Source organism: Heloderma suspectum, chromosome 1, assembly GCF_057233095.1.
Source record: "Heloderma suspectum isolate Gila_16-S chromosome 1, 16-S_ref, whole genome shotgun sequence".
Lineage (NCBI taxonomy): Eukaryota > Metazoa > Chordata > Lepidosauria > Squamata > Helodermatidae > Heloderma > Heloderma suspectum.
In genome coordinates this window covers 283,930,900-283,953,110 of record NC_139458.1, presented here as the reverse complement: position 1 = coordinate 283,953,110, position 22,211 = coordinate 283,930,900, and the positions used below count along the sequence as shown (strand labels likewise).

Genomic DNA, 22,211 nt, shown 5'->3' with positions numbered 1-22,211 from the left:
CTGCTCTGGAGGGTTGGGGGACTCTCTGGAGCAGGTTTGAGGAGACAAGAGGATACAGGAGGAAAGAGAGGACAGAAGGATTCTGTTGTGTGAGCAGGCATTTGCTTGTGTAATGCCCTGGGTCATTCAAGAGGTGTGGTTTTGACTTGGTACTGTGTCTTATTATGAATTTATTAAATGCATTTTTATTTACCAGAAATAAACCTAGTGAATATGCATGTTAATGTCTTCAGAAATTTTTCAAATTATGTTATAAAATTAATCTATTCTCGCATAACAATCTCTTAATCTATTCTGTACCTCCTCTGTTTACAATTGCAGATCCTGCTCACAACAGTTGTCCAGACCCTGGTACACCTCACTATGGAATACAGAACAGTTCTAGAGGCTATGAGGTAATAATCTTTTTGCAACATGAGGGGGCTCTGTTTAATTGTGCTGTTACATTTTGGGTGCGTGTGTGGTTTAGGTGTGATTTTGGTATGTGTGATTTTGGTTTGCTTGAAACCTAGGTTTTGTGCTGGGTTTATTTCAGCATTTCAAAGTCTGCACATTTTAGAATGTGCTCTTCCCCCATTTGCAATAGGGACTCTCCACGAATTTCACTGGAGGATTTATGTGTTAAGCCTTCTTACACCTCTCACAACGATGATGATGTGAACAAAACATTTTTTTCCCCAAGTAAAGGAACAAATCTCAGTATGCACGATAGCCATAAGAACAGCAGGAGCAGGGTCCAGAATGGTTACTGACCAATTAACATTTATGATCTTTGTGTGGGGTCACAACAGATAATTAGTCAAGTGATTTCATTTAACTGGTACATTACAATGAATTTCAAGCACAAATATTGAAGTTAAAATTATTATGCTTATTGGTCAGTGTACTGCTTGATAGCGTGCTCTCCATATAATCCCTCAATTATGCATAAGGCATTAACTTGAGGTTCTGAGAGCAACTGATAAATCGTTACAAAAGTACATAAACACCACAGCTGAGTAATCATTCTGCTGATTTATGAATACATCAAGTTCTACCACAGTAAAAAAAAAAAATGCAAAGGTTTTAAGGTAATTAAGAAGTCAGTAATTCAATGTGCCTCTTCTGGAGGGTTGACTTGACTCCCATCACAGCTTCTATCTGCCTTTTGCATAACCATAATATCTAATCACTTCCTGAATGTTAAAAATACAGGAATTGTCTCTCTTCTCTTACCCCATTTATCTGATGATAGAACTGGGACAAAGTAGCTGACAGACCAACAGTTTGCCATGGTTTGCTGTACAATTTTCTTACTACTGCAAGTCAATCTTGAAATTGTATGACATCTAAAGAATTTGTTTTGTAGGTGTCTTATAAATATAATAAAGAAATAATGTCTACTGATAGGAAAGGACATATCTGCAAGTATAACTGTTAGATAGTCACTACGGGCTCTGTCTCTATGGTGGAAAGAGAGGTTTTTCAACCAGATTGTTTTTTTTTCCTGAGCCAGGAGAAAAATATTTCTTGAGGAAAATATTTTTAACTCTTCCTCTTTAATTAGTTAAAGCTATAGTTAAAGCTTACCGTACAATTGCACTCATTTCACATACCAGCAAGATTATGCTCAAAATCCTACAAGCTAGGCTTCAGCAGTATGCCAACCGAGAACTACCGGAAGTACAAGCGGGGTTTCGAAGAGGCAGAGGAACTAGAGATCAAATCGCCAACTTTTGCTGGATCATGGAGAAAGCAAGAGCATTCCAGAAAAACGTCTATTTCTGCTTCATTGACTATGCTAAAGCCTTTGATTGTGTGGATCACAACAAACTGTGGCAAATTCTGAAAGAGATGGGGGTACCAGACTACCTTACCTGTCTCCTGAGAAACCTGTTCGAGGGTCAAGAAGCAACAGTAAGAACAAGACATGGAACAACCGATTGGTTCCAAATTGGGAAAGGAGTATGACAAGGCTGCATATTGTCACCCTGCTTATTTAACTTATATGCAGAGTACATTATGAGAAACACCGGGTTGGATGAATCACAGGTCGGAATTAAGATTGCCTGGAGAATTATCAACAACCTCCGATATGCAGATGATACCACCCTAATGGCAGAAAGCGAAGAGGATTAGGAATGTACGAAAGGCACGCTACGCTATTTGCGTTCCCCTTATTTTCGCCGTCTTAGTCTACGTAAATCTTGACGTAGACTAAGACGTGCCAAAATAAGGAACGCAAATGGCGGCGGCCACAGCCGCCGCCATTTGCATACGCGCGTTGTTGTTGTTTTTTTAAAGTCAGCCATGATAGGCTACGTAAACATTTACGTAGCCTATCACGGCTGACTGCAGGGACACAAACGGCGGCGGCCATGGCCGCCGCCATTTGCGTCCCTGCTAGCCAGCGGATGGATGTCCAGCTGTTTGTGGAGCCGGCCGGCAGCTCCGCAGAATCCCTGTAGAGCACAGCTGGCCGGCCAGGATTCTGGGGGGGGGAGGAACGGAGCGCCTCCCCCCCATCCAGGATTCCAGGGGGAAGGATGGAGCGCCTCCCCCCCCACCATCAACATAATCCGCGAAAGGTAAGTGCCTTTCATACATCCCTAGTAAGAAGCAAAGACATCACCTTGCCGACAAATGTCTGTCTAATGAAAGCTATGGTTTTCCCAGTAGTAATGTCTGGCTGTGAGAGCTGGACTATAAGGAAGGCTGAGCGCCGAAGAATTGACGCTTTCGAACTGTGGTGCTGGAGAAGACTCTTACGAGTCCCCTGGACTGCAAGGAGGTCAAATCAGTCCATCCTAAAGGAAATCAACCCTGAATGCTCATTGGAAGGACAGATACTGAAGCTGAAGCGCAAATATTTTGGCCACCTAATGCAAAGAGAAAACTCTCTGGAAAAGACCCTGATGCTGGGAAAGACTGAAGGCAAAAGGAGAAGGGGACGGCAGAGGAGATGGCTAGATAGCATCACTGATGCAATGAATATGGACTTGAGCACCCTCCGGGAGAGAGTGCAGGACAGAAAGGCCTGGCGTCCTATGGTCCATGGGGTCACAAAGAGTTGGACACGACTGAACAACTGAACAACAACAACAACAACAAAATAGTTAAAGCTATAATCATTTAGAGCTATAGTTGACAGCACCTGTAGTGTTGCATAGACTGCCCTTTACGGCTGCAATCTACACAACATTCCCTTCCTGGAAATGCCCAGGCTGCCATTGTTGCACAGAATGGCAGCTCAGGGAAGGAGTGGGCAGGCTGCTGGATGCTCACAGATGGGTCCGGTGAATGCCGCAGTCCGCGAATGGGGATCTGGGGAGCTGAGTGGAAGGGAGTCCTTTGGATTCCACCCAGGTATCAGGTGCCAACAACATGCCTAGTTGATGTACAAATGCCCTTAACATTGACAGGCAACATTTATATTTTTTTTAAAAAAAAAAAACAGTGTTGATGCTGGTAGATACAACAAACCTGTTTCTCACATACGAATATTAGCTTCTTACATGTGATGGACTGTTTATTTGAAATGTGAGTTGTACATCTCTTATCACAGAGATTTTTCACTTCACACAGACCAAATGAGGTCATTATCCAGGGATCCTGGAAACTGGTTGTATGAATTCACCCTATAGAAATTTAAAATAAAAGAAAATCCCCCAAATGATATTTCACTGTAGTGGCCAAGAAGTGAAACTGCTGGATTGTTTTTTCTTCCTTAAATTTTATTTTTCACTCTTTAGGTTGGGAGCAGAGTCTTTTTCAGATGTAGGAAGGGTTATCATATACAGGGATCTACCACACGAACTTGTCTTGCAAATTTAACATGGAGTGGGATACAGCCTGAATGCATTCGTAAGTAAAGATATTTAGTTATGTATCTCTGTTTAATAAAAGCAGGATAAATCAATGCATTTTTAATAGATGACATAAGGTTACTACCCAGAAACAGGATGTGCTCATGTGATCCAGGCAACTGTGTAGTATTCTGGCTCAGAGATGTTTCAAACATTTCATTCGCTTACATGCACAGCCCTGTCATGTGTGACTGTACCAGTGGAGATTTCAAATGAGGGCAGGCAGGGGGTCTTTGTTTGAAAGCACTGTCATGTGAACATTGCCTCCTAACCCCCTCAGCCCTGTGGGGTGAGAAGGATGTCTTAGGTTATCCTTGGACAGGATAGGGATCCTTCCAAAATTGTGCTCATCTGCATGTTTATCTGGGTTTTGGAGTTCTGAACTACCCAGACTTGTTTCCCAGTGGAACCCAGTGCAACAAGTGGAAACCAGTTTTCCAGTGGAACCAGTGCACTAGGAAATCTCCCATTGTTCTGTTATTTCTGGATTATTTACAGGGCACTGTGTATGCACTGCCTGCTTGCTTCCACTTTCAGTTCCTTTGGTTTGCTCCTGTCTTTTCCTCCATTGACATTATTGACACACAAGTGCACACTGGTAAAACAATGAAAAAGTAATATTGTTGTGATTGTATGTGCAATTGCAACCAGGTGTTTCTCCATACCAAGAATTTTCGTGTTGAATGTTGATGTGACTGTGCCCCTTGGCCCCAGGAATGGATATCCTCCAACCGTACCCCTTTAGTCAAAGCAGAACTGTAGGGTCATTGTGCCAGGCTGTGTGTGTGAAATGCTTGAGGATTAATACGTTTCGGTTTCTTTGACAGAAGACATCAGAGTGCATATTCAGTAAAATACATTGATTTGAAACAAAAGTGACCTTAGGTTCTTATCTTATTTCAAATTAACTTTGAGATGTTTTAAATGAACAGGGCACAAAGAAGAAGAAAAGTATAGTTACAGTGGCTTCTGTAGCCAGTGTAGCATAATGAAAACCTTTCTATGGAACCTTTATTTTGTAGAGGTTTATAATGAATTTATTTAGCAGAGAAATCACTCTGCAATTTTCAAGGTTCTTTGAGTCATTGAAATAGAAGTGATGCTTAGAGTGAAGACAGCTCAGTAATTCACAGTACTGATCACTGCCTAATTTGCAATGGCGTGTGCTTTAGTTTTCTTCTTTTTCTTGGTTACCCTCCTAACTAATAATCTTCAATGTGCAGTGTGGAGGAGAAAGCTGTTCTGATCTGAATACCTTTAATTCCTTCTTTTTCACAGTTCTCTCATGTATTGTTCATTGTCCATAATATGTACAACAACACAGAAACAGTATATCAGGCTGTTCAAAACATGAAAGCATTTTGTTTGGGGTAATAAAATGTGTATGGCTTATTGTGGATATGGCCCAATTTCTGCTTATCTTTACTCCTCTCACTTCCAAATCCCTTTAAATTCTTTCAGCTCATGCTTGCAGACAGCCAGAGACACCAGCAAATGTAGATGTAAAAGCGATAGATCTACCTACCTTAGGCTACACGTTGGTGTATACATGTCAGCCTGGATTTTTTCTTGCTGGTGGATCGGAACACAGGACATGTAAACCAGATATGAAATGGACAGGAAAATCACCTGTTTGTAAAAGTAAGTCACTAATAGAATTAATGGTTCAATTTTCTTCCACTTGCTAACATCTAATACTATATATATATATATATGTGTGTGTGTGTGTGTGTATATATATATAAATATATATATATATATATAAAAAAAAAAATCACAGGCCTCCTGTGAATCAAAGTGATACATTATTCCTTTCCTAAGTATATGGACCCAGAATTCTGAAAACAACAAACCCTTCAAAGTGATATGCCATTTTGAAGACTGAAGACGATCTATATTTTTTCTTTGAGCTGTGCTGCACAAATTACATACATGGGTGCTCAGCTGCTAGACTGGGCCACCTAGTGGGAAACTTTGGTAAGCAATGTCACGAGTTGTTGAGAGCTTGAGCTGTTTAACTGCTAAGGAGGACCACTCCCTCTTTGTTTATTTTGCAATATCTGGGAGCATGATTGGTGAAAGCCTGTATCACTTGGGCTCCTTCTTATGGGAAAAAGTGTCAAAAGGAGGAAAAAGGAGGAACAAGAAGAAAGAGAGAGAAACTGATTAGCTGAGATGAGAAATCAAAAGCAAGAAGTCCTGCAATAATGGAGAGGTGGCCAAGCTTACAAGTACTGTGGGCGGTGAGGTGAACAACTCCTGAGTGGCTTTGCCTTTCCTATCTCTCATAGGGGCTTGAGGCCACACATATATCCAATCTTCTCTTTGGCAGGAATTATGTATCCAGGAGCACACCCATGGCAGACGCAGCAGCAAGAGCTTATCTTTGTCCTGTTGTGGAGCTCATGGTGCTAGCAATAGCATATTTATTCCTTTTTCCTATCTGGGCAATGGCTGGGTGTATCTGTTATTATTATTCACCATGCGTAAAGGTATCTTTCTTCCAGTGCAGGGCCATTGGCTGTTATAATCTCTCTCTCTCTCTCTCTCTCTCTGACACACACACACGCACACTATCTGTCTGTCTATCTGTCTGTCTGTCTGTCTGTCTGTCTGTTATGGGAGGTCCTTCATGTTACCTCCTATGGCCCCAGCAAAGGTTCTGTTCACAAGACTCACAGCTATCAGCAACTCTGCAAAATGCAGCAGTGTCAGGCTGATAGAAATAATACTGTGAGTGTAGGCCACGCTTCCCGTTGTCCTTTCAGTTGATACTCTTGTAGTCAAGGTAGCATGGTAGAGGTACTTTTAGGTACCTTCACAGCTGAAGAGAGGAGCATGATGCAGGCTGCATTTTCTAGCCCCATTGCCCCTACTGAGCCAGTCATAGGTTCTGGACCTGAGTGTCTTGGAGGAGTTGCAGGCTAGGCAGTTGGGCAATGATCTTCTGCCACAGACACACCTTGATCATAACCAGTACCTACATCCTGACTTCAGCCAAGGCACACATCAAACACGTTCTCATATTGCCAATGAAAATGAGCACCGTGCAGATGATTATCCAGGCTGAAATTGGCAGGGTTTATGGCGTAGGGATGTACGAAAGTCACTTACCTTTCTGCGGATTATGTTTATGGGGGGGGGAGGTGTTCCCTCCCTCCCCCCGGAATCCTCGACAGGGGGGAGGCGCTCCGTTCCTCCCCCCCGGAATCCTTGACCGGCCGGCTGTGCTACGCGGCGGCTCCGTGGAGCAGCTGGCCAGACCCAGGCCAGAGCTGTCCGCAGTCGGATTTCCGGCCGTGGAGGGCTCTGGGTAAAAACAACAATAACAGCAACAACAACAACCGCGTACACAAATGGCGGTGGCTACAGCCGCCGCCATTTGTGTTCCTTATTTTTGGCCGTCTTAGTCTACGTAAATATTTACGTAGACTATAACGGCGAAAATAAAGGGGAACACAAATAGCGCCCGCTATGCTATTTGCGTTTCCCTTTATTTTCACCGAAATAGTCTACGTAAATATTTACGTAGACTAAGACGGCCAAAAATAAGGAACGCAAATGGCGGCGGCCGTAGCTGCTGCCATTTGCGTACGCATTTTTTTTTTTTAGCCTGCCATGATAGGCTACGTAAATACTTACGTAGCCTGTCACGACCTCTGCAGGGATGCAAAAGGTGTCCCTGCGTTAGCCGTGATAGGCTACATATGTATTTACATAGCCTATCACGGCATGAAAGAAGAAGTGAATGGCGGCCGCAGGGCGGCCGCCATTCGCAAGTGGGTGCCGACAGGAGCAGGTAAGTGCTCCGTTTCGCGCGATTTTCGTGGGGCGGGGCAGGGGCTTCATCCCGCCCAACTTTCGTGGGTTGGGGGAGGTGGCAGCTTCATTCCGCGATGGATTTTGGGGGGCTGAATGCACTTGCATTCGGCCTCACTGAGATCCGTTGCGGAATTCTCTGACATCCCTACTTATGGGAGGATTTGGTCACTAGGCAGAATCAACTCTTATCATTCTAGTAGGTGAACTAGTCTCTTCCCTTTAATTCTGGACCAAGAAAGCTCAAAAGAGCATGTCTGCAGGCTAGGGGTGCACAAAACCCTGCTTACCTGGCTCCGCCGGGTTCCGCAGGTGGGGGGATGTTATCAGTTTCTCCCCCTAGAAACCTCGACAGGGGGGAGGCAATCCGTTCCTCCCCCCCCCCGGAATCCTGCTCGGCCGGCTCCGATCCTGAGTAGGGGACGCCATTTGCATCCCTATGGTAGCCTGTGATAGGCTACGTAAATATTTACGTAGCCTATCACGGATAAAATGGGAATGCACGTGGCATCCCCTACGCCATTTGCATTCCCGCTTTAGCCGTGATAGGCTACGTAAATATTTACGTAGCCTATCACGGATAAAACGGGAATGCAAATGGCGTAGGGGATGCCATGTGCATTCCCATTTTAGCCGTGATAGGCTACGTAAATATTTACGTAGCCTATCACGGGCTACCATAGGGACGCAAATGGCGTCCCCTACTCAGGATGCCATTTGCGTCCGCAGCAGCCCGGCAGCAGCCGGAGCCGCCAGAGCCGGAGCCGCAGCCAGGTAGGCTCCGTTTCGCGGGGCTTTCACGGGGTGGAGGGGCGGGGGGCTCCATTCTGCCATGGATCCTGAGGGGCCGTATTCACTGGAATTCGGCCCACCTGGGATCCATGGAAGAATTCTCTAACATCCCTACTGCAGGCTGCCTTTACACATGCTCAACTTATTTGGGCAAGGTTCTGGAAAGTCTAATCATGGTAGAAGCCAACATACAGTTCCATGTCAAATCTACAATCTTTTCTATTTCTATAGCCTTTCTAGGAGAAGCAGTGATGAGCAATGATACACTAGCCTAGAAGGCTGTTTCTGACTGGGCTGAAACAACCACATCTGTTGCACCTAGGGGTGAGAACAGAAGGCCATGGAAATATCCTAGCCATCTGATTTGGAGTCTGTAGAGTTATGATTTTGTTTGATAAGGGAGAACCTTTTCTCAAATGACAGACATATTAAATTGTATGTGTTTCTCTGCTTTTCATCATTCTTGGACATTACTTACAGATCAGATAGAGCAGTACAAAACCCTCTTAAGGCTCCAGATAATTGTTCATTACTGGCATAGACCATAGGACACAGTTTATTGAAACCAATCAACCATTACAGACAGCCTTCTTATGGTTGAAAACTAGATGGAATTTCAAGGGAGCAGTCAAAAGAACACCAAAAAATGGATGGGCTTTATAAGTAAAATAAAAGTGAAAATGAGACTAAAAAGATGGAGTCAGCATAGCTGCAATCTTTACCTGTAATGAGTGTGCCCGCACTGGATAAGAACTTGGGATTTGTGATTATGTGACCAGTTACCCATAAATGTTTTCCCATTTTATTATAGAAATAAAAGATGTGTTATTTTGTGCAATATACATGTGATAGCTAGCTAGCTAGCTAGATAGATAGATCTTTTCTCCTTCCAGAACTTATGGTTGGGTTGTGGGATGGGTCCCCCCCAACTCTATGCAATTGGTGGCACTTTGATACCGGTGGAAAAAATCTGGAAGGATGCAACCTTGAACATGGAAAAACGTTAAATACAAGGACATCTGATTAGATTACCACTTGTCTCCTCATCCTTCCAGTGGATCAAATATGATGTAACATCACCTTCTAAAATAAAGATTCCCCTTGAGCATCACTAACAGACAAGGGCCACGTAAAGCAAACAAACACTGGGGCAAAGTTACACACAATTGCATGTCATGTTGGTCCTCATCTTCCTATACTGTTATCTTCCAGAATAGGTTGTGCTTTGCTGTGTTTCTGATTTAGGCATCAACTCGAGGTTCAGCATGGTTCCTGCTGCATCTCATGGGAGGGTATCCCCAGCCTCTAAAACTATAGGTGGCGACCTCTTAAATTGTGCTAATCCTATAGACATCAACCCTCTTAAACCAGAGATGACAACCTACTGTACTTTGAAACTAATCCTCATGTGAGCCAGCGTGCGCTCAAGCTTCCTCAGGAATTTCTTATAGGCCAAGAAAGCCTACCTATGATCTGTGCAGTAGGCCTGAGAATGGTACTGGTCTCTTTGAAAAAACAAGTTGGCCTTGCTTTCCTGCTTCTCCTGCAATTAGCTTAGAACAGTTTCAGGTTTTATGTGGAAAGTGATCTGCTAATCCCCCAAGGCTTGATCACAAGTGGGACTGGTGTGTATGTCACCAGTTAGAAAAGAAAACAGTGGCTTGCTTGTAACTGTTGTTCTTCAGATTTCAGACAAGAGTCCCACCCACTTAGAGCACAATCCAATAGAATTGATGCTCAATGGATGGAGGGCTCCAAGGGTGGGAGGAATGACAGGCTTTTTAGCCTCCTGTTCCTCCATAGATGCATTTTGAGCCAAATAGGCTCAGGGATATGTCTACCTTCTGGGGGGCAGGTCTGGGAATGGAGAGACATGTGGATCCAAGTCCTCTCCCCTCCCTTCCCACCAGCACGGCCCCTTTCTACCTTCCCTGTCCTCTTCCAACAGAGAGGGGCTATTGCAGAGATTTCTGCAATGGCTGGGAGTGGGGGTGGGTGGAGATCCACAATCAAGCTCATCCTCCATGATCAGACAGATCTGCAGCGTCGTATGGCTCTCCAGACGCCATCTGAGAGCCATAGGATTGCTTTCTTATTTTAGGTATTGTCTATATTTTTAATTGATCCAGTAACAAATGTTCTCTGGATGGATTACAAAAGCTAAAGAATAAAATCCAGTTCAAAAGCTAACCAAATACAATACAATACAACACAACACCAGACTAAAACATATAAAAGCAACCATAACATCTAAACTCTAAAACACTTCCTATTAGGAGTCCATCACTGATTAATGTGGTGTCTGGTGGACTTAGAACTGAAGAGGGAGTGGCCTTCCTTCTCCACCATATAGCCTGGTTTGCCTCAGGCTGCTGAAAGGTGGTAGGAGCGGTGTCTCTGCAACTCTTGACACTACTTGCTGTAGTTTCCTGTCAGGTCAGATGGACACTCTACTTGCCTATCATATCAATGTCTTTGTGTGGCCCCCTCTCAGAGAAGAACTACAGGTAAGTAACACTCTTTTACAGATCATCTAAACCATATTTGGCCTACAGGAAAAGTGTGTTGTAACTGTACATTTCTTAATCTCAGTTTGTGTCACAAATCTTAAATGTTTTTGACGTGTCTTTTTAGTGTTTAATGTACATATAGTACTAAAGAAGTAAACATTTTCAATGACTGACACAAGCTTATGGAGTCCTGCCAGAACGCTGGGTAAAATAAATGTATGTTTTTGTTTTTCATTCATATAAAAAAATAAGGTTTTCATATAAATCTCCACGTTTCTTTTATAAACAATCTACATGCTTCTCTCTCAATATAAAAATAAACAGCACAAGTAAAAAGATAGACTCAATGACAGCCCTGATCAAAATTTGCCCTTAGGACTCTACTCTGTAACATTACATGATCCAACTAAGCTGATGACAGCCTCTGTTCTTTGTCATTTAACAATGGCTAGATCTACACTACTGCTTTATAGTAGGATTGAAGTGCACTGATAATTGTTGGGGCACATTACACATTTGATATACCACTATCGCAGTGTTATTTTCTGCTTTTTATTCCACGTTATCCAATATACTGCAACAAATGCCATTGTGTGTCCTATGAGATATAAATGTGCAAGAGGGATATAGCGTTACCATGATGGGATCGCAATGATATGACACAAGTTGCAGATCTGGCCACTGTGTCTGTAACTATGGCCTATATCTGAACATAAAACCCTGTTATAATTAGTTCCTCAGACAGTATTCCTATATGGCAGAGGTAGAAATAAATTCATTCATTCTGATGGAACAATTTTGAGATAACGTTTCAAGATTTATCCTTTTTATGGACAATCCCTAGCATCTATAGAACAATCCAGGAGGCAAAATATGAACGTACTATTTTGATTTTTGTTTTGTTTTGGTAAATCGTAACTCGAAGAAGTAATGTTACATTGACATACGCGGACTAATTCAGGGTAGTATTTGTGCTTGGGCAATTGGCTGAGTAGGCTGTATGCAGACCCAATCTGCACGGCCTCATTGTATTAACTGTGGCATATGTCATTTTCACTGACCCAGGCTAGGCTTCCACTAATCCCATACTTGAACTCTGCTGCACTACAGACAGCAGCATCATTTTGCTTCCATTATTTTAAACTTCCCCATAAATGGAGACACCTCCTTTATTTTGCTATAACAAGATCTGAGCTGTGAAGAATGTAAGGAGAACACAGTATAAAACCCAAGGATAGTAGCCCTCTTCATGCAAAGCTGCTGTCAGATAATTCCAATATAGGAGAGCCAAATTTGGCCTGCACCATATAGCAGAGCACTCTTACTTAGCAAACAGGTTTAATCCAGTCCTGAAAGCAGAACTCATGCAGTGATGAGGCCTCGTAAATGTCCTCCCACAAAAAACATAGAATGGCAAAAAGAGAATTCACCTTGCTGGAACTATTTAAAGAAAGTAAAGGCCTTGGTCAAAAGTGCAGTTTTGTAAATTGTACTTCAGCTAAGGCAATGCACTGCAGAATGTGGCTTATGGCGTGGTGTGCCAACAGGAAGCAGCATGCCACCTATAGCATGGGCAATGGGTATTTTTGTGGCATTTTTGGGACAAGACTGGGATGAAAGCAATGGCCCTGGCTAGGGCACAGAATCTGCCTGTTTTCCTATGCTGCACTGTCGTCTTCCCCACCCTATCTTGCGCTGCAATCCTAAACACACTTAAAAGGGGATATGCCCCATTGGACATAGTGGGATCTCTGTGTAGACACGCATAAGACTGTGCTGTTACTAGATTAGTGGCAAAACCACCCCAAGACATGGAGGCTACATATGTACTGCAGTACATACTTGATTGGCATTCTGTTATGTAACACAATTGTCAAAGGTTTTGGCTACCGCAAGCGTTGTGAAATATTATCATTGTTCTGGCTGTTTCTGGTGTATACTTGTACTATTAGCTCAGTATAATCTAATTGTAGGTTTCAAGTGTGGTTATAGATATATAGATACAGATACAGATATTGTGGACATATAAGTGCAATATCTTCATCACTAATATAAGGCTCTCTGTTACAGCACTGTGGTTGACATAAAACAATTTTTTTTTTAGAAATGAGAACAGTAATTATTTCTGCAATCAGAAAGCTTGCCATAACACAAATGGACTCCCAAGATTTTTTTTCTGATGAGTGTGTAGAAGTATACCTGCTTGAATATGTAATATAGATTTTAGTTATTCCTGCTATAAATGGTAGGTGTATTGGAGAACACACAATTGCCTCAATCGAGCATTATGTATCAACATTCTATACAGAAAAACGTATGTTTATAAAAATGATAATTTGTCTTTTTACTTGTAGGTAAAGGAGTGAGAGAAGTAAATGAAACAATAACTAAAACTCCAGGTTTGTATACGAGAACAGTTTTAGAGTTAAATACATTAAATTCCTCTCTAGCTCACTATTTCTCATACAGTAAAATTCTTTCCAGGTTTTAACTGAATAATTTCATTACAAATGTCAAAACAAAAGAATGTCACAAACACCAGCATATAAAAACCTGCTGTCTGAAACTGGTCACAAAATGGCACCTTTAAAACAAAGTAGACTAATACAGTGCCGTCTTCTGTGGTATTATTATCTCATTATTGTGGCCTAGTTTGCACAGAGGTAGTAAATGGATGTCTGGGGGCTGTACTATTTCAGGCTGCAGGGAGGGATCCATATGACTGAATGCTCCTCTATACATAGAAAGCTAGAGATTCAAACCCTTGACATGTTTTCTGTGTGGAGGGAATGTTCACACATACATATGTGAACATACATCCATGCATATTCCTACATACATATTCATACACGCACACACATCTACCCCCATCTGCAATCTTAATACAGCCAGCACATAGGCTTTACCACCTCAGTGAGAATTAGGACTATGTCAAAAGCATTACTGTGTTTATTATTACAGACAGAAGCTAGGTAAAGTTGCTTTATATCAGGCAGTGTACTATAATGGAGAGCCTTATACTGAAAGTAGATTTAAATTATACCATGATTTCAGTTAAGAATCTATTTTGCTTTCATCTTATGAATGCTCTAGCTGACAAGTTTAAAATTCAAATTCATCTCCATGTCGCAGATTTAGAATATAACACAGATTTGGGGCCACTTCACACAAACTAGAAATGTAGATTTGGATGTGACAAGCTACATATTGGCAAACACATCATGTAAAATGTAGGTACACACATCGGGAACCTGTGGTGGACTGCAGCATCCTGTTGAGTGTATACATATTTCATAATGGAAACCCCAGATTTTAATCAGTGTGAAATTACTCCCAGAATGAACATTTTCATTGCGATGGTTATTGCTGTCATAGGGTTGGATCCAAAGACTCTTCTGTTATTCAGAAAGTATCTTCCACTTATGGAAGGACTTTTCTACAACTTGTGCTAGAAAACTGCATGAAAAAAATGAAACGAAATCCAAAGTTGTTGTTCTGCTTGTACAAGAGGAAGCATCAGAACAGCTATAGAGCCTGCCTGCCTGCCTATTATAGCACTGTGTGAACTCTGATATTAGTGTTTTTGGAAGCATTTGCAGCAGCAGCTATTTTCCTTTCACTCACAATTCTTGGGATTCAACCCGCCATCTGGTACAGTTCTCTGCATTATTTTTCCTCTCTCCCTTTACCTAACCATGCTATAACTGAATGTTATACTGGTGACTAGAGGAAGAGAGGCTTGGATCTGCTCAAAGTGTATTTATGCAATTCCCATACAGATGTGAGGGGTTCATGCTTAGAAATGGGAAGTTCATACAGTAGTTTAAGCACTGCCTTCCTGATGCTCAGGCTCCCTGAGAGGCACATGTATCTGATGATACTTTTAACCAGACTACTTTGTCTATACATTCAGCTGGGGTCAGAACTGCAATAGAGTGGTGGAAGAGTTGTTGTTGCTCTTCTCTTCTACCATGCAGATATCCTGCAGTGTGAACTGGACTCCATATGAGTGCCTGATTGCACAAATACCTGATTCAACCAACTGTTCATGCCAAAGGCTATCTGTGCAGTGAAGGGGAAGATCTTGTGCCATTCCATTCCTCCACTGTACTATTTCAGTGGCTTCCTGCTTGACTATATTTATATAGTGAGAAAACCTGCGCTATATCAGATTGTACAAGATTTTAAACTTCAGCCTGAGCAAATCCTTTGTCCATTCTTATTAATAAATGGTCATCAACCACACCACCACAGGTTCTTTATCTCACTATATAAATATAGTAAAATGGGTAGGGTTGGGAACAATTGTGCATTGCATTTTTTCTCAGCATGTGTCACAGTCTTATGGTCTTTGCAAAGTCTCTTCAGTGTTGAATGTGCAGCATGTCTTCTTATACTCCAAAAATAATCTACATGCAAAGTCTGATTTCTGTGTCTCTCAACTGCCAAGAAATTTGTCAACTGAGATCATGTATCAGCTGATCTGAGATACGACCCATTTAAGGTACAATTGATATCCATGCTGTCCTGGAGGTTTTGCTTTCACCTCTGCCATGCTACAGAATGGGTGGATATGCAGCATCTACCACATCTTCGCATCTCAATACTCCAGTCGCGCAGAGCACTATAACCACATTTAGTTGAACATGGTTACAATATATCTTCAGATCTTTCCCGAGAACATAAGAAAGTCAGGGCTGGAGAGAATAGGATTGGCAAATGTGTCCCTGTGTCCTCTCATACCTACAGTTTTTGTAGTGCCATATGCTAATGTGTGCCATACGCTAAATAAAATACATACATACATACATACATACATACAGTTTTTGAATGCCTGAATAGGGCTACCTTTCTTAAGATGCCCTCCTGCACAAAATTGAGTTACATATGCTTAAGACACATTGATTCAATGGGATTTAAGAGAGTGAAACTGTGCACTATAGTCTATATTAGGTTAACAGAGACTCTGCAATGTCAGCTGCATCTATCAAGAAGTGGACAAGAATAATTAAACCTATCACTGTTTTCTGTGAGTATGTGTGTATATGTATGTATATTAATGTAGGGGCTTGCACAACCAAATCTGCTTCTTATTTGGAAGAGAAGGGAATAGCTAGATATGTATGCTGTGATAGATAGATAGATGATAGATAGATAGATAGATAGATAGATAGATAGATAGATAGATAGACAGACAGACAGACAGACAGACAGACAGACCTAGCTTGCTGAAGCTAATCCCCCCTCTAGTTTCAATCCATTATTCTTATACAGTGGATTTTCATAAAACTTTGTCCAGGAATATTTTGATATCAGTGAAAGCAAATCTTGGATTTCCTAACTTTGGTGGTACTCCCTGAAATTTTGTGTGAACTTCAGCTTTTTATGTGAACTTTACAAGCTTCACATGAGAGGGTTACAACATCAGTATACAGCTTGGGCAAGATTCTGGATTTTTCAGAATTTAATGGTAATTCCCTTCAGATAAGGATAATTAGTTGTTCCCTTCAGATAAGGAGAATGAGTTTTTATTATACTTCCATCATAAATTCCATTGAGATGAAAGGGATTCAGTATTGTTGCATACATATTTCCAACAGGATTTTGGGTTTCCCTCAAAAATCCCAAACGTTTAATAAAAGTTTTCTGTGAGATCTTTTGAATGTGAATGTGGGGAAAAATGCCCTCAACACCTTAACTTTTCACTTGATGGACCAGATTTCAGATAGGAAAAAAATGGGGGTTTTTTGTGTGTTTTCCTGGTATAGTTTACCATTAACTTCTCAATATCCATTTAAAGTAGATTTTAAAAAAATACATCATTCAACCATTTAACCTTCAGCCTCAGGTTGAGCTGTTTCCTTTGGTTGACTGAAAAGTGGAAGGAAATAGCTCTTGTACAATACCATTCCTATTGTGTCCAGAGTGCTTTTTGGGTGGCCACCAGTAACCACACAGAGATAGTGTTGTTGTTCAGTCGTTAAGTCATGTCCAACTCTTCGTGACCCCATGGACCATAGCACGCCAAGCCTTCCTGTCCTCCGCTCTCTCCCGGAGTGTGCTCAAGTTCTTGCACAGAGACAGTATTGGGTTATAAACAGGCCACAACTTTATTAGATACAGTGTAGAGTTTGACATGGTATGGAGCTGGATCTGATCATCAGCCAGCCCACCTGTTGACCAGTTCACATTTATTTATTTATTTATTTATTTATTTATTTATTTCCATACCACCCAATAGCAGAAACTATTGTGCTGGGTGGCCCTAAAGGGGAGGCTTTGGCCAGAGTATAGGGTTGACCATGCCACGGTGTGGGCCGTTCACATGTTTCCCCCTGCTTCCCTCGGAGTGGCACCAGCATGCCAGCCCCCGAGCTGGGCTGGAGCCCTGTGGTCCACCCCTAGGGAACTCCCTTCTGCTGGGGAGTGGGGGTGTACCCCCTTTCCGCTTGACTTGGATCCAGCCCAATGCCATCTGCACTAAATTTGTGACAATGATGCTTAAAAATTGACCTTTAAACCAACAGACATTGCTATGAGGAAGGTGAAAACCCTGTGAAATGAGCCAGTTGGTCCCCAGGTCAAATTCCTTCCCAGCCCCATCAACTGGTGGCTGACAGCAGTCCATAGCAATAGGCAACCCTACTTAGGGCAGGGTGGGTTGGGCAAGTCCAAGGCAGCAGAGTGAGGAGGAGGCCCGGGCTACAGCCCCTTGAAGTAGATGAGTGGACTGGAGGGAAAACCCATCCCTCCAGGTCACTTCTTCAGCCCCACCCCCTTGCAAGCCCAGCCAGCTCCACTGATTGAGCTGTGAGAGGCACGGCCATAAGCAGCTGGCTACAGCCTTGGACCTCCTCCTTCAGAGCCTTCCTGGCTTAGCACCCCCACCATGGTGCAAGCTGGGACCCCTGGTGAGTGGGGGAGGCTTATCAATTCTTTCATAGCATTTACAAGATCTTGCACTTTTTCGTGCACGTTAATACATTGAATAGTTATGGGAATTGCCAGTGTAGCATTATGGGAAGGCTGGTAATCCGCAGGGGTTTATTTCAATACGAAGATGTGTTGGAAATGAAGAGCTATTCATTTGGGGAACAAAGTACATTGTAGCTCATGCTTCTTTTGAAATGGATGAACTCTTCATCTGTTGGTGAAACTGTGGATTCTTGCAAACTGGTGGACAGGAATAATGTGTGTGCATGTGTGTGGGGGGTTCACATTTCTCCCTTATTCTGAGAAATGGGGCTCATACAGGTAAGCTATTGTAAAACACTAGAGACATTTGTTTTATGAGGGAGCCAGTGTAGTGTAGTGGTGAGAGTGACGGACTGGGAGCCGGGAGATCCGGGTTCTAGTCCCCACTTGGCCATGGAAGCTCACTGGGTGACTTTGGGCCAGTCACAGACTCTCAGCCCAGCCTACCTCACAGGGTTGTTGTTGTGAGGATGCAACGGAGAGGAGGAGGAGAATGTAAGCTTCCTTGGGTTCTTGAAAGAGGAAAAACGGCGGGATATAAATGCAATAATAAATAAATAAATATGTTTAACAAATTTAATTAATAAATAAATAAAATAAAGAGCATCCTCCTCCATATAATCTTATGTAGCTATTACTAGGGTGTCAGGTTTGGGGGCCCACCATGTCTTTTTCCACCCCTACTTCCCCCAGTGAGGGAGTCCTGTCCTGGGCCTGGGACACTGCCCCCCCCCCCGCATACATGGGCATCCCACAGGTGATAACTATGCTAAAATAACACTAGTGTTGTTTTATCCCTGTACTATATTATCATGCAAAATTGGAGTGAATCAGAGCAGCCAAGGAGCAGCTGATTTATAGGGCCATTTAATTCATTGTAACCAACTTCCCTACCCCAGGCCTGCTCATTGGTGAATTACCAGAACCTATGGAGCCCACCAGCCTCCATTTTGTACTGCCCAATCCCCTTCCTCTTCCCCGTTTTTGTAATTCTATGCAGGACGCAGAAACAGGAAGATTACAGAGTCTCTGGTGGATATTTATAACATAGCTCAGCCGTTATACATACAGTTGAGCTATGTTCAGCTTGGTAGATCAGAAGTTATGCATGTCACTCTAGACTCATACATTCCTGCAAGCTGGGAAATGTATATGCACAAAATACAGAGCCTTCTTCTCCCCAGTTTATGCATGTGCATTACTATGTGTACTAGGGAATGAATATACTATTTTCATACATTCCTAGTGCAGCCAATTCCCAACATTTGTCCTACATCAAGTGTAAGTGTACTTGAATCACTTCTGCAATCAGCTAGAAGTGGTATTAAATGGTGCTTCCACAGTTCACAGTATAGTGCTATATTATGTAGCAAAGCTGTTCCTCATGACCAAGATCCCATTATAATGAATGGGCAGTTGGCGGGAGTGGGGGTGGGGACACATTGCACCCACAATCCCTGCTGCCACTAAATTTGCCACACTAGCAGCAAAAGAGCAACAATTTTACCTGAAAACAAAGTGGGGATGACGCACCTTGTTTGAAATACAAATCGCACTTCCAGGATACTTTTGGGAGCACAATTCCAGAATCACTGCTTTTTTTGCCACTGCCCAGAGCAGCAAAATTGGCAGCAGAGGGGGCCACAAAAACAGGCCAGGGGAGTGTCACATGTGGCCTGTGGGACACATATTGCCCATCTCTGGTCTATAATGTTTATTCGCAAAAGACATGAAAGTCTCCTACAACATTAGTTATTTCCTCCTTCTGCTTCCAATTCAGAACAGCTGAGTGGGGATTAGAGACAAATTGTCTCTTAGTTATATTCACTGTGATGGGCTCTTATTGCTGGAAAAACTAGAATGCTGTGATTGGGCAATGATATGTATTCTCTGTAAAGAGGATAGCAATTTTAAGGAAAGAACTAATGTAGAAGCAACGCCCCATATAGTAAAAAATCTGGCTAGCCTTGAAAGCCAAAGGAGAAAGGAGAAGACGTCAATGTTGAGTAATGGCAGAACCTTTTAACGTAGCTTTCTATCATTCCTCAGCACTGGAACCTTCTCCATTCTGCTTTGGCGCTTCGCCTGTTGGAGGTGCTGGGTCCCCCCCCCCCATTTTCATCTCACATCTGACGTGTAGCACATGCTACTTAAGCACTAGTTTGCACAATAATTCCTAAGTGTCTCCTAAAGCAAGCAAATATTAAGTTACAAAAAATTACTCCAAACTCCAAAATCAATGTTGGCTTTCAGTCAGCCTCACGTTGGGGTTACAGAAATATGACTTGCCTTTCTTCCTTGAGCTTTCTTGAGCTTATTAGATACATTTGGATTTGTAATCTGCCAAACCCTGAGAGTTTCAGATGGGTAAAAATATTATAATCTGCTGTATTTGAAATGTAGCCTCTGTAATCTGTTTTTTGAGAATATGGCTTAGAATCATAGCATTGGAGGGGACCTCAAAGGTTATCTAGTCCAACCCTCTGCTGATGCAGGAAATCCATGGCTATAGCATTCCTATTAGGTGGCCATCCAGCCTCTCTGCTTAAAATTCTTCCCACAAAGAAGAGTCCACCATCTTGTGAGGCAATCTAGTGATTTTCCTGCACTAGGAAATGGCATAATTAAGAACAGGCAGTGTTAAGAACTGAACATGCGGGATGGAAGTCAGTGTCACATACTCACAAAAATAATATGGGGATTTCAAAACAATTTGAGAAAGAATCTTTAGGAATTCATGTCTAAGCCTGGAAATCTGTACCTTGGTACTCATGCGTTAATCTCACTGAAATCAATGGGATTTAGCTATATCTAACATTTGTCCAGAGTGCACACAACTGCCCTGGGTTTGTTCTAAAAAACAGGAAGGCGTGCTTGTGTTACTGGTATAAATTGCATTACATCAACTGATCATTTTAGTATTGTTCCGGTAGATGATCTAAATACCAATAACATTCAGTGGTAATCAAGAAGATACCTCTTCTTCATGTCTTCTGGAGGAGCTAAAAGATCCAAAGCAATTTGCTCTGGACTTCAACTGCTCATGCTACAGCAAGAAAACGTCACTATAAATCAAGACTTAACAGAAGTTCCTATACTGTGTTATCATTGATATTATAAATATTTCAGAGCAGCAAAGGTTACTAGTTATGGAAAAAATGTGTGGGCACTCTAATAGCGAGCTGAATAATGAACACATGAAGTAATACCACATCTGCTTGTAGACTGTAGTGATTTACTTTTTTGTTCCTCTTTCCTTCAGTTCCTTCAGATGTATTTTTTATAAATTCATTGTGGAAGGGCTTTTATGAGCATCTAGGGAAAAGACAACCCGCAACTCTTACTGTTGACTGGTTCAATGCTACAAGCAGTAAGGTGAATGCCACATTCATTGAAGCATCCAGTGCACAACTTAAACTATCAGGTGAGGTTAGAAATCGGGCAGGTGTAATTTAGATATGTTCAATTTTTAGGCTGATTGAGGCTTCAGGAACATGTTTTCATCTGTTTCAATTGAAATGAGGCATGCATAAGGCAGCAGATGAAGGCTATTTATGCTATTAGAAATTCTAACCACATGTATTCTTAGAGGACACTGAAACGATTTGGTTCCTTGCAGTTCAGTTTGATCAGATTTTAATTTTTTTTTACATAAAACAGTTCTTTTTTGCTAGCACATTATCATCATGTAGTAAAAACTCCATTCCTTATCAACCATACTTCCTCCTTGCTTCCTGGCAGCCCAGTTCTAGCTTTGGGCCATTGCCAACTTTTTATTATTATTATTACTGCGGGTAGGAGAATATATACAAGCAATATTTGTGCTATTTTTCTAATAATTACGCATTTTCTATGCCAATATATAGTATTTTAAAGATAAACATCGGTATATTGGATGCCCGCAAATTATATGTAGGGAATTACAATGTACTTCACATTTACTTTTAACAACAACAACACAAAAAGTATTTTCCCTGACATGGATTTATGATCCGATCTCTCTGAATTTTTTTTTTTTTTTAACTTAAAGAAACTCTAAAAGCTCTGTGCATGTTTGCAGGTCAGTGTACAACTTAAACTTACTGTAGTTATCTCCTGTGGAGCAATAAGTGTTTCCCGGAAGCTGCAATGTTTATATATAATGCAGAGGCATTTCTAGACCCTGGAAAAGAAATTAAAAGGGCTGGTCCATACTTATCTAGGCAGGTTAGGTTTCCCTGCTTTGGTAACATTTGGAGGCCAGAATTATTCAAAATGGGACAAGCTGATT

At 42.0% G+C, this 22,211-nt stretch overlaps 1 protein-coding gene across 1 annotated transcript in view; it reads left to right on the top strand.

The window, feature by feature from the left end:
- The window catches only part of CSMD1 (CUB and Sushi multiple domains 1), a 1,446,416-nt gene that overhangs the window by 1,408,622 nt on the left and 15,583 nt on the right, over positions 1-22,211 (top strand). Inside the window, exons 62-66 of the mRNA XM_084811779.1 lie at positions 322-395; positions 3,732-3,843; positions 5,307-5,486; positions 13,321-13,365; positions 21,204-21,365. Of these exons, the coding sequence (XP_084667905.1) occupies positions 322-395; positions 3,732-3,843; positions 5,307-5,486; positions 13,321-13,365; positions 21,204-21,365 (573 nt within the window). The remainder of the gene's footprint in view (positions 1-321; positions 396-3,731; positions 3,844-5,306; positions 5,487-13,320; positions 13,366-21,203; positions 21,366-22,211) is intronic.